The sequence below is a fragment of the Myotis davidii genome, unplaced genomic scaffold (genome assembly GCF_000327345.1).
Source record: "Myotis davidii unplaced genomic scaffold, ASM32734v1 scaffold78, whole genome shotgun sequence".
Lineage (NCBI taxonomy): Eukaryota > Metazoa > Chordata > Mammalia > Chiroptera > Vespertilionidae > Myotis > Myotis davidii.
This window is the reverse complement of record NW_006290305.1, coordinates 923432-934704: the sequence shown is the minus strand read 5'-3', so window position 1 is coordinate 934704 and position 11273 is coordinate 923432. Positions and strand designations below refer to the sequence as shown.

Here is an 11273-nt window from a genome sequence, read left to right as displayed (position 1 = left end):
TGTAGGGTGACCAGCCTGAAGCAGTACCTGGGTCAGCATGCTCAGCAAGCATTGGCCATGACTCCACCCCTGCACTCTGAGCTCACCCACTCCCTCAATCCTCAGGATCACTGTTTGAGGGAGAAAAAACTGCACCCAATTTGCAAATAGGAGCCCGAGGCTAGATCGGAACTAGGCTGGAATCAACCTAGTCCTTCGCACGCTACCTCTAAAGCCCTCTCCCAGCTTTTCCATCCAGAATGGAGATTCCCTCAGACCTGGCAGGTGGGGAAGGTTGGATTGGGGAAAAATACATGAGCTTCCACCACCTCAGAGGCCTGGGGTCCAACCCTCAATCTCACGTCTCTAGCATCCCATCTCCCTAAGAGACCTCCAAGCACACATGTGCACACCCACCCATGCTCAAATGCACCCTAGACTCCCCGCAACCCTGCTCCTCTGCCTAGTCACCCCCAGCTAGAATAGAAGCTCTGTGGGCACGAGAATCTGTGTATAATTTGTTCCCATTTGTATCTCGGGTATAGCAGTGCATGGCACAGTGAGTGTGTGCTGAGGAATGAATGGACTAATCTATTCTTAAATGAAAAACAGCAAGTGCAGGACAATGTGCATAGCTACTGTCTATGTAGTACAGTAAAGTATACATTTCCATGTGTGTTGCATATATAATATGTATATGTGTGCATGTGTACATTTGTGCACGTGTGTGTTCGTATATGTATGTACATGTGTGTACATGTACACACACAGAGACACTCGTCTGCCCCTCTCTCCTGTCTTAGCCTACATCCCCTACATCCGGAGCAGGGGAGCTCTAGAAGCTGTATCAGGCAGGTACACGCAGCTCAGGAAGAGGAAGGCGCGGTTCCGCCCGCAGCCACGCGGGGGCGCCTGGAGCCCTCTAACCCCGGGCAGTGGGCTGGAAAGCCTGGAGCTCTGACAAGACCTCCAGCCCACCAGCCCCCACTCCCTCCCTCTGGGGCCCCTGTGGGAGGACTCACCCGAAAAAACCCCGGAGGAAGGCCACATAGATGAGGGGCGCGAAGAAGCTGAAGTAGAGGAACGTGGTGGCATCCACACAGCTGGGGGGGGGGCGACAAAGGGGACAGGTTGGAGCATGCCTCATTGGGCGGAACCTCCCCAGCCTGGGGCTCCCTGTCCCAGCTCCCCCAGCCTCCATACCAGAGCCCCTCGATGATGTCAGCACAGAGCAGCGCGCTTCCCAGCCCCTGCAGCAGGTTGAGCAACGCCAGGATGCCTGCATACACATAGAAGCTTCTCCGGGCTGGGGGATAGGGGGAGCGTGAGGTCCTGTCCTCTCCTCCACACTTCATCCCAGGGTGTTACTGGGACACCTCGGTCCCCCAAGGAGCCCTCCTTCACTCCCTCCCTCCCTCCCTCTCACCCAGGGCTCTCCAGCTCCAGGCCACTGTGGCCCAAACAGATTCTCCCTACCCTCCCACCCAGCAGTGTCCCAGAGCAGCTCACAAGGCAGGGAGATGCGGTCCTTCAGAGGGGTCTTGGGAAGCACCACCACCAGAGAGTACACCTACAGAGACAGAAGCGGGGCTCAGAAGGGTGCTGGGGAGCACCAGGCCTAGAACTAGGCCAGGTACCACGGAGTCAGGCTCCGGCTAACTCGGCCACTCCCAGCGGGTCGAGGCCCAGGGTCCACCCTCGGCCTCACCAGGAAGAAGAAGCAGGAGCTGACCAGCCAGAAGTGGCGGCCCCCGTGCCCATAGATGTTGAAGTCCTCGGCTGAGAGGTGGGCATCAGGGTACAGGATCTCCAGGGTCCCCTGCAAGGGCAGGCAGGGGAGGGTCTCAAAGGATTCTGCCACTTGGAAAGTCCCCTCCCTGGGGTCTTCCACCGCAGAAGCTATCCACCACACCAAGCCCAGCCCCAGCCTGGTCCCCAGGGGTTCCTGCTCCAGCTGACTCTCTGGTCACATCCTTCCCATTGTGTGTACATGTACAGAACAGGCCCAGTTGGGGTAGGGGACAGAGCTGGGCAAAGGGCAATACCTGACCCAAACTAAGAATGTGGTCTGCAGACCTACATTCTTCTACCTGGGTGGCTTGCTAAAACCGCAGGTGATGGGCATCCCCGCCCCCCCCACCCCCCCATCTGTAAGAAGGAAATCTGGGAAGGGCCCCCAGAACCTCCCTTGTTAACAAGCACACCAGGTGACTCCTTAGATGCACTAAATTTGGAGAACACTGCACCTGATAAATATTCAAACCCAGATCCAGGACCAGGAGGCCTGGCCTTCGCTGACTGGAAGGGAGCCCTCAGGGCTGCCCTGCCCTTCCCTGCCCCGCCCACCCCCTTACCTGGGTGACAGAGTAGGCCAAGGACAGCACGGTGGTGATGGCCAGCACACGCTTGATGCTTGACTTGCTCTCCAGGTGACCTGGAAAAAATGTGCTGGTCAGTCAGCAGGAGCCAGCCCAGGTGACCATGGTGGGGTTGGCCCCCAGCCAGGGAGGGGCAGGGAGAGCATTAGCCCCAGCAGCAGACGCACCAAAGGCAAGGCCCAGGATAACCACACTCAGCTCGATGGCCAACAGGAAGAAGCGGGTAATCTCCCACAGGATCTGGACACAGAGTGGGCAGAGTGTCAGCCTGGGGCCCAGTCACCCCTCTCCCCAGTGCCCAGCACCCCCCTTGCCAGCAGGCCCAGCCACACCTTATCAGCAACAGTTGCAGCATCCGAGGTGCTGACCGTCATGCTGACCACGGCCCGGGCAATGCCCACTAGCGCCACCACGAACACCTGGCGGGTGAGAAGGGGGTGCGGTGAAGTCAGGGAACCAGACCTCTGGGATCGCAAGGACAGCAAACCCACCCCCCACATCTGCAGCAGTTCTGGTTCCTCCAGAATGGAAGGATTCCAAACTAAACAAGGCAGGAGATGGGGAGACCACCCTCCACTTGCCTGGTCCTCCCCTCTTGGGCCTCAGTGTCCCAACTACACTGACAGCCACAGAGTGGCTAGTAGGGTGACATGATAGAGCCAGACTGCCTAGGTTCAAATTCCAGCTCCGCTGCTTCCTGCCTCTGTGACCTCAGGCAAGTAACTGCTCCTCCAGCTTCAGCTTCCTCATCTATGAAATAGAAGTAATAATGGCACCTATTGCATCTGAGCACTGAGGGATCAACTCTGTAATAATAAAAGTGTAATATGTTAATTAGAACAGATGTCCTTCTGGGCGACCTTCCAGATGAAGCCGGGGCTGTGAGGGAAGCCTGGATCCCGGGTGCCTGTGGGCGGCTGGAGGGAAGCCCGGGTCCCGGGTTCCAGAAGGAAGCTGGTGCCCCTGCAGCCGGGGGAAGGAAGGCCTACTCTTGCATGAATTTCGTGCATCGGGCCTCAAGTGAGTAAATAAATGTGGATGTGTGCCTGGTACTCAGTAAGGACTGGGTCCACAACTGTCCTGTCATAGTAATGGTTTTAATTCTGAGACCTGGGGGCTGAGAAAGGAGGCCACAGAGAAGAGGCATCCAGACCCTAGGGAAGGTGCCACAGGAGTAGGTTTTGCAGAAGTGCCTGCGCTCAGCATCTGTAGCTTTTGTCACCTAGTATCCACCCTCTTCCTCTGCCAACAGCTTCATTCCTGTCCCACCCTCCTCCTTCACATGGTTTGGGGGGACTGACCCCAGCACTCCTGACTTCAGGGACTGACCTGTGACCTAGGGCTGGCCATTCTAGTATGCCATTCCACTGGTTTAGGAATGGGGTGGTACCCAAGGGAATTGAGTGAAAGTCACAGCCAGGACAAGAGGTGCAATCACTGGGAAAGGAAGCTGAGGGAATGCAAACCCAGAGCTGCTGGGGCTGCCTGGCTGCCATGAGGGTGGAGACTGCTAGAGACAGGACCATCAGAAAGACACCAAGCTAAGAAGGAGATGGAGACAGAGCGGAGCATCACTGAGCCTCTGAATCCAGCCGTGCCCGCAGCCCTGGGACTTGTCAGTTTCTCAGTCTGGCTTCTGTGGGTTTTAGTTTTCTGACACATACAGACAAAAGAGCCCACATTCATACATACTCTGTCCTTTGTGCCATGAAAGCCACGGCTAAGCCTTGGGGAGGCCTACACCCCTCAGCAGGGCAGGCTGCAGACGCAATCAACTGCCACGTGCCTACGGTATGCCAAGCCCTCACTGGGCAGGAGCTATGCACGCTGTCACTTGGTGCTCACAGGAGTGCCACAAGCTAACTCAAATCTGACATGGAGAAGGGCACTGAGGCACAGAGAGGTCAAGCCCCTGGCCCAAGGCCGTCCTGCACAGCTGGGGTTTGGAGGTGGTCTGCCTAAGGGCACTCTTACCCCTGCCTCCGCTCCAGGACCAAGTCCCCAGGAGGAAGAGGGTGGGTAGTGCTGACTCCCCTGGCCTTGCCTCATGTTCCTGGGCATTGGCCCTGGGTTTCTTTTCTTGCCCACTCCCCCGGAAAGAGCACCTGCCTGACATACTGTAGATAATTAATATCTGCTGAATAAATACACAAATAAGTAAATGGTCAGAGAGGCTGTGGGAGAGGGCAAAGAAGAAAGCAGGCCTTGATCCCCAACCCTATTCAACACCACCTCACAGGGCTGGGGTCTAGTCAGCAGGTCTACCAACAGCCTCCCCTGCCTCTCTGCCTGCCCACTACCCATTCTTCTGACTGGGAAGTTCTGACCCCGGCCACAAAGGGGAGACCAGGGAGCCACTCAGCTCTCAGGTAGTGATCGCTAAGAGGCACAGAAAGGGAGGACTCCAGTCGGTCAGGCGTGAGTCCTGAAGAGAGGGACTTCTAAGATTCACACCTGGGACTGCATTGTCAGCCACAGCCCTACCTCTCCCCAGGCAACACCCATCAAGACCACTGAGGAAGGAGAATGCAGGCTCTCACAACAGGCAGGAGGTCTCAGATGGATGGATGGAGGCTCACTGGGTAATTTTTCCCCACTCAGCATCCATTCGTCTTTCCTTTAGTAATGGTTCCCCACTTGTCTTCCAGGGACTATCATCCTCCTCTGGTCAGGCTGAGCTGACCCCACCATCCCAGCTCCAAAGTATCCCATTCCCCATAGTCACAGTAATTGGCTCAGGGCTGAACACAGTAATTGGCTCAGGACTGAATCAAAGTGGGCCAATCAGAGGGCAGTCCAGGTCTACACTGGAGGTACTCTTTGCTAAGTTAGCAGAAAAACAGGATATGAGCTCTAAGCTGCTCTTGGCTATCTTTGACACCATAAGGGGAGAACTAATCTGAGATAAGGCCAGAGGAGAACAGAGATGCAGAGAGATAGTCCTGATGACATTACTTAATCCCCTGGATCCAGCCATACCTGAAGCTGACTTTCCATTTCAGAGGCAGTTAATCATTCCCTTTTTTGCTTAAGCCAGTTGCAGTTGGGTTTTCTGTCACCAATTGGAGTGAACTCACCAGGATATAGAAGGTGATAAAAATGGGGCTGGAGGTGATGCAGATCTTGGCCCGAGCAAACGGAAGCTTCCAGAGCAGGAAAATGAAGAAGAGCACATTGGGGATGAGCAGCAAGAGGTCCCAGTACCGGACCCTAGCAAACAGGTATAAAAATCAGTTCACTAGTGAGGTTGTGTCTGCATTCCTCCCTCTCACTCTCTCTCACACACACACACACACGCACACCAGGAAAACCCGCTCACACACAGTCAGGCAGCCAAACAAGGCTGTGACTCCCTTACCGAGAGGTGCCGATGTCCTCGTACAGCAGCAGCAGGCAGCGATGTGGCACACTGATGTTGGGAGCCAGGGGTGGGGACAGCACTGTGCTCCCGTTGGCCCAAACCACCTCCTGCACGGTTTCCATCTTGCCAGCACCCAGCCTTGGGAGAGTGAGAGCCACGAGGTTAGCAGCGCAGAGGCTGTGCAGCCCTGGGCCTCTGGTCTCAGGCTCCCAGTGGAGTACAAGAGGGGCTGCCCACAGTGAGCCAGTTGCCCGCTCCCCATCACACCAGGCAGGAGGTGAGGTGTGGTGCTCCTGCTCATGTCCCAACCAACCCCACACAGGGGCCCAGTCCCTTGTCTCAGGCTCTGTCTCATGACCCCCAAACAATAAAAGCTCCCTCAATGATTGGGCCTGCCTCTCTGCCAGGCAAAGCAATGCAAGCTATTTGGCATCACTTCTGTTGGTCACTCCAAACCTGAGGGAGACACAGCTCGTGCCCCAGCCTGCCTCTTACTCCCTTGTCTTCTCTGTGCCTCAGTTTCCCCTGACCCAGGAATGGGAGTAACAAGTGTCCATCCAGTGAGGTTGCAGTGAGTACTAGATAAGTGAGGTCAGGTGCCCCTAACAGCCAACACACATGAAGTCCTCAGTAGCTGAGCTTGGCTCCAACTTTCCACACCCCCACAGAACCCACCTGGAGGCCGAGTGCGGTCACAGCCGCCAAGTGCCTGCACAGGGTATCATGCACACTCAAGTGGCCCTCAAGCCCTTGTCTCCCTTTGCTGCCACTCTAGAAAGACAGATACAACTAGAGGGTACACTGCACTGTCCCCTAAAAGAAGCACAGAGGTCTCTAAGTGGAGAGGGTGAGAGAAGAGGAGGTGCTGTGGTGGGAGGGAGAGGGCGCAGCTGAGGAAGTGTGAAGGGTGGGGGGCAGTCAAGCACCCACGTGATGATTTGAGAATGAGAGGTCAGAATCCAGCCTGAAGATAGGAGACCTGGTGGTTTAGGGTCCTGGAGCCACCGTGGACAACCAAGGCAGGCTTGCAGGTCACAGGACTCAGGGAGAGTATCAGTAGAGCTGGCCTGCATCAACAGTGGCAGGGACTTCCACAGGGAGCTAGGGGGGCTCAGGGCAGGTGAGCCAGGTGTGGCCTGCTCACCAGGATATAACAGATGCCAGCGTTTAAAATGATGACTTGGACAGAATTATGCCCATGTCTCCACTTCGGGGTATGCTTATAATAGCCCCGAGCTGCGGGCAGCCCAAATGAGAATGTATGTGAGAACAGCAGTGCTCATATACACAACAGTGGAATACTGCACAGAAATAAAAAGAATGGGTTATTGCTACGGGCAGCAACACAGAAGAGCCTCGCAGATAAGAATCTTGAGAAAGCCACACAAGGAGCAGAGAAGACGTGCGGTTTAACCCCATGGAGAGACTGAGTAAGGGTCACCTTTGTGGAGGATGAAGGGTAGAGGGGTGGAGGGAGGCACACCAGCTTCTAGATACTTGATCTGGGTGGTGGGTACCCAGGTGCGCTCACTGTGTCACAATTTACTGAGCCATGGACCTCTGCTTTGGGCACGTGTATGGGTTACACTTCAGTAAATTTTTAAAAATTGAGATGTTCTTTTACACGCCAAGAGCATAGGTGTCCCACTCAGCAAGGAGCAGCCCGGGACCCTTAGCAGCACTGCAGCAGGAGCCCGTGCTTATCTGGCACTAGCACTATTCCTGAACAACAGCAAGCCAAGACAGGGCTAGAGGGAATGCAGGGATGTGCTCGCTGTTTCTCATGGCCATGAAACGAGTGCTGCCTCTGGCTTAAAGACTCCCAAGGGCTGGGCAAGACCTGGGGCTCAGGCCCCTCCATCCCTCTCACCAACAGGCCACTGAATAGCTCTGGGATCACATGACCACCTGCAACTTGAGGACATACCAACAGTGAGGTATATTAAAGAGAACATATGCCTGACACATAGTAGGTTCAAAAACAGAAGTTTGTTCCTTCCTGTTCTCTACTAATGGCAAAGGCAGCCAAAGAAGTCCACCCCTTCCTTCATTCATGCATTCTTCCACCCACCCATGGCAGGCAGTGCCAAGCACCCACTGTGAGCCAGGCAGGAGTCCTGGTGCTGGGACATACCTGCCCCCAGAGGGCCTTCCTTCTAGGAGGGGAGGCCTAGAGCCAGTGCAAAAGCCCACATTTTAAAAGCAAACTTCTAGAGATAAGTGCTGAGACAATAAGAGCACAGAGGAGTGGTACAGAACAGCAGTCACCAACCGGTGGTCCGTGAGGTCCGAAAGGTTGGCGATCGCTGGTACAGGACAGGAAACAGCAGAGACTGCTGCAGTCCCCAACACGCATCCTTTCCTGAAGAACTAGAGCCCCTGGATTTAGCTTGCACATGCCTCCCCAGAATCACAGCCACTCTCCCAGGTCCCCTTCCCCTGGCTGTGGCCATGTGAACAAGTTGTATCATGAACAAGTTGTATCCAACAGGACATGAGTAGTGAGGTTTACCAATTTCAGGTTGTGTCCTTCTCTGTTCCCATTGGCTGGAATGTGAATGTGGTGGTAGGAACAAGAGCAGAGCCATCTTAGATCACAAGACACAAGACACATATATTGAGGATAACAGAGTAATACGAAAGGTGTCTGGTGTGGGAAACCACCTATTGTCTTCACTAGCAGAGAGGTGTAGACAGAGAACCTGGAAGGCTAGTGACCTTTGAAGCCCTAGCAAAGGTCAGAGCTGTGCACCCACTGTTAGTCCAGATAATGATAGCTTCCCCACCGGATAGTCATGTAAATCCTTATTGATAAGATAGTCTGTGTGTTACAGGAACTTGCCTGCCTAAGGGCTATGGGTGTATCCCAAACCAATAAAAGGTTGGTGAGGCCTGAGCACCAGTGGAATGCCTTCCCCTTGAGTTGGACTTACCCGCCTGGCCCCCCAATATTTCCAAATTATCTCTTCTCTCTTCTCTTTCATTTGTGTGCGGCTCCTCTTCCAGATCCTGAACCCTGGACCACGCGGGACGTGGAGGGAAACATTTACAACAGTCTGGCCCTGGCCAGTGTGGCTCAGTTGGTTGGACATCGTCCCATGCACCCAAAGGTTGCCAGTTCCATTCCCATTCAGGACGCATGCCCCGATTACAGGCTCAATCCCCGCTACAGGGCGTGCAGGAGGCAGCCAATCAATATTTTGCTCTCTCATTGATGTTTATCTCTCTCCCCCTCTCCCTTCCTCTCTCTCTAAAAATCAATTTTTAAAATCTTAAAAAAAGAAAGGAAGGAGGGAGGGAAGAAAGGCTTCTGGGTCCCAAACATGGTAGGGCTCCAGTCATGTCCTGAACAGGTTGCATGAAGACTATCATGCAACAGACAGGAATAATCTATCTGGTTATCTTGGCCTTTGTTTCAATGGCTAAGCCTGGATCCCAGGGAACATAAAGGGGTGCTGCCTAAAACTGGGCTGTTACACAAGGTGAATATGAGCTGAGATCAAATAACTGGGAAGGAGCCAGCCTTTAAACAATGTGGACAAAGAGCAACCAGGGAGAGGACAACAATGCAAAGGCCCTGAGATAGAAACAGGCTTGGCCTGTTCAAAGGGCAAAACACAAGCCAGTGTGGTTGGACATGAGATGAGAAAGGTTGGTGGGACCAGGTCAGACAGGGCCACATGACCTCATGCAATGTGATTTTATTCTAAGTGCATCGAGAAGGGTGTCCCGAAAGCAGCTGACAGGGTCCCATTTTCCCGAGGAAAGGAAGTCAGAGTCATTGTCAGCTGCCGAGAACAATGGACTAAACGGGGGAAAAGAGTAGAGGCAGGGAGACTCAGGAGATACTGCACCAGTCAGGACACAAGAGGAGAGTGGCTTAAACAGTGGAGGTAGTGGGGTGGGGTGGAGGGATGTGGGATACCTTAGGGAGATTAGACCACAAGACTGGCTGGCAGACGCAAAGGCGGAGAAAAGAGAGCAAAGAAGGCAGGTTGGTGTCTGAGCCCCTGGATACTTAGCAGTAGTGAGGCCAACATTGCCAACGGCACCCTCAGCAGACACTGCCCCCTTCTTCTTTGCTACCATCTACTGTTTTGTTCCAGGACCCGCCTCCATGATGCCTGGTGTTCCAGGCAGAGCCCTCCCCAGCACCAGAAGCTGAACCTCAGTGAGTATAAGCCAACTGTGTAGAGCAATACTGGACACCTCAGCAGGTGCACAGGGGCTCCCGTGTGACACAGGGATTTGGGGGCAGGGTGCTCTGGATTTTTCACAGAGTCCAGGACTGCCAAATGTCCCGCCATGCACGAGGCAGTCCACCAAGTGAACGTCCGTCCTCCCTTTGCCAGCAGTGCCCTGCATAGAAGCTCCGCTCAGTCAGGGAGGGTGGGCCCACTCTCCTTGTCAGCAGCTGGTTAGGCAGAGCATGTGATGTCACATGGGGAGTCTCCTGAGGAAAGTGTTCCTCCCTGACCAGCAGGCACCCCCAGAGACAAAAGCCCCCTCCTCTGTGCCTGTGACTGCTGAGGTATAACCGGGGCCTCGCTGTACCCACATGAGGACCAGGCCTCCATGCTGAGCACAGGGAGTCTACAACTGGGAGGGGGTTCTGGAGACCTGAGATAATGTTCAAGTGACTGTGAGACAGGGGAGATTCCATAGCCCCTTCCAGCTCACTCCCTGTAGAGCGAACTTCTGGTCTTAGCTTCCCAGGACCAGAGAAATCGAGACAGTTTCCCACCCTGGGAAGGCGTCTCTTGACGTCATTAACATTCCAGAAGCTATCTTCCCACCCAGTGCTTGGGCCTCCACGTCCCTCCCTCTGTCTTTGGCCCAGGCTGCAGGGCCAGCGGCCAGCGAGGCTCAGGTCATGCCGTCCTGGCCTGCTGTGAGCACCTGGACAGTGCCTCCCCTCTCCCGGCCGCAGCTTCCGTATCCCTCACCTGTGCAATGGGACTGACCAAACCTCTCCCAGAGCTTCCAGGTGGGAAGCCTGGGGAATCAGAAAGCCCTGAGAAGAGGCCGGCGATACTTCTTCACAGGCGCCGTAACGCCCTTCCGTGCTTCCAACCCCCAGCAGGCTGTTTGTTGCGCTTTTAAACCCCTTATCCTTCAGCCATGGTGGACGCTGTCCTAGAGAGGCCGCTCCACATGCACTGCCAGCAGCCCGACCGGGAGCCCCCCAGAAGTAAGAGAGGCCCCGGGGCCCTTCCCTCGCCTTCAAGGCCCAACTTGACCCGACCCCTGCCTACTGCTCTGCCTCAGTCCCTTCCCCTCCCCAGGCCCTGGCTTTCATCTTGTTCTCCAAACGTTTGCCTACCTCGGGGCTTGCTCTTCTCCCAGCACCGCCCCACCTTTCTGGCCACCCCCTCCGAGCAGCCCTCCTTAACCATCTCTCCCGGCTAGCCCGCACTGTGTTCTCTTTACGGCACGTGGCCTCTGTCAGAAGTGGCCCTGGCTGTGTGTTCATTTATGAGCTGTCCACCTCCGGTGTGCTCGTGGCCCCATACCCTAGAACAGGGCCGGGCACAAAATAAGTTCTCAGCAAATGT

General features: G+C 55.0%; 1 protein-coding gene across 2 annotated transcripts in view; it reads right to left on the bottom strand.

Moving 5' to 3' along the window:
* TPRA1 (transmembrane protein adipocyte associated 1) overlaps nucleotides 1-11273 on the bottom strand; it is a 16593-nt gene that overhangs the window by 951 nt on the left and 4369 nt on the right. The window contains exons 2-11 of one of the 2 annotated variants that reach the window (XM_006763225.2): nucleotides 6394-6489; nucleotides 5716-5856; nucleotides 5435-5567; nucleotides 2690-2776; nucleotides 2525-2597; nucleotides 2334-2413; nucleotides 1688-1798; nucleotides 1489-1549; nucleotides 1183-1285; nucleotides 1002-1082 (exon numbers count right to left, since the gene is read on the bottom strand). In XM_006763225.2, the coding sequence (XP_006763288.1) occupies nucleotides 1002-1082; nucleotides 1183-1285; nucleotides 1489-1549; nucleotides 1688-1798; nucleotides 2334-2413; nucleotides 2525-2597; nucleotides 2690-2776; nucleotides 5435-5567; nucleotides 5716-5840 (854 nt within the window). In that variant the 5' untranslated portion in view covers nucleotides 5841-5856; nucleotides 6394-6489. The remainder of the gene's footprint in view (nucleotides 1-1001; nucleotides 1083-1182; nucleotides 1286-1488; nucleotides 1550-1687; nucleotides 1799-2333; nucleotides 2414-2524; nucleotides 2598-2689; nucleotides 2777-5434; nucleotides 5568-5715; nucleotides 5857-6393; nucleotides 6490-11273) is intronic. The other variant, XM_006763224.2, reaches the window with a different exon arrangement.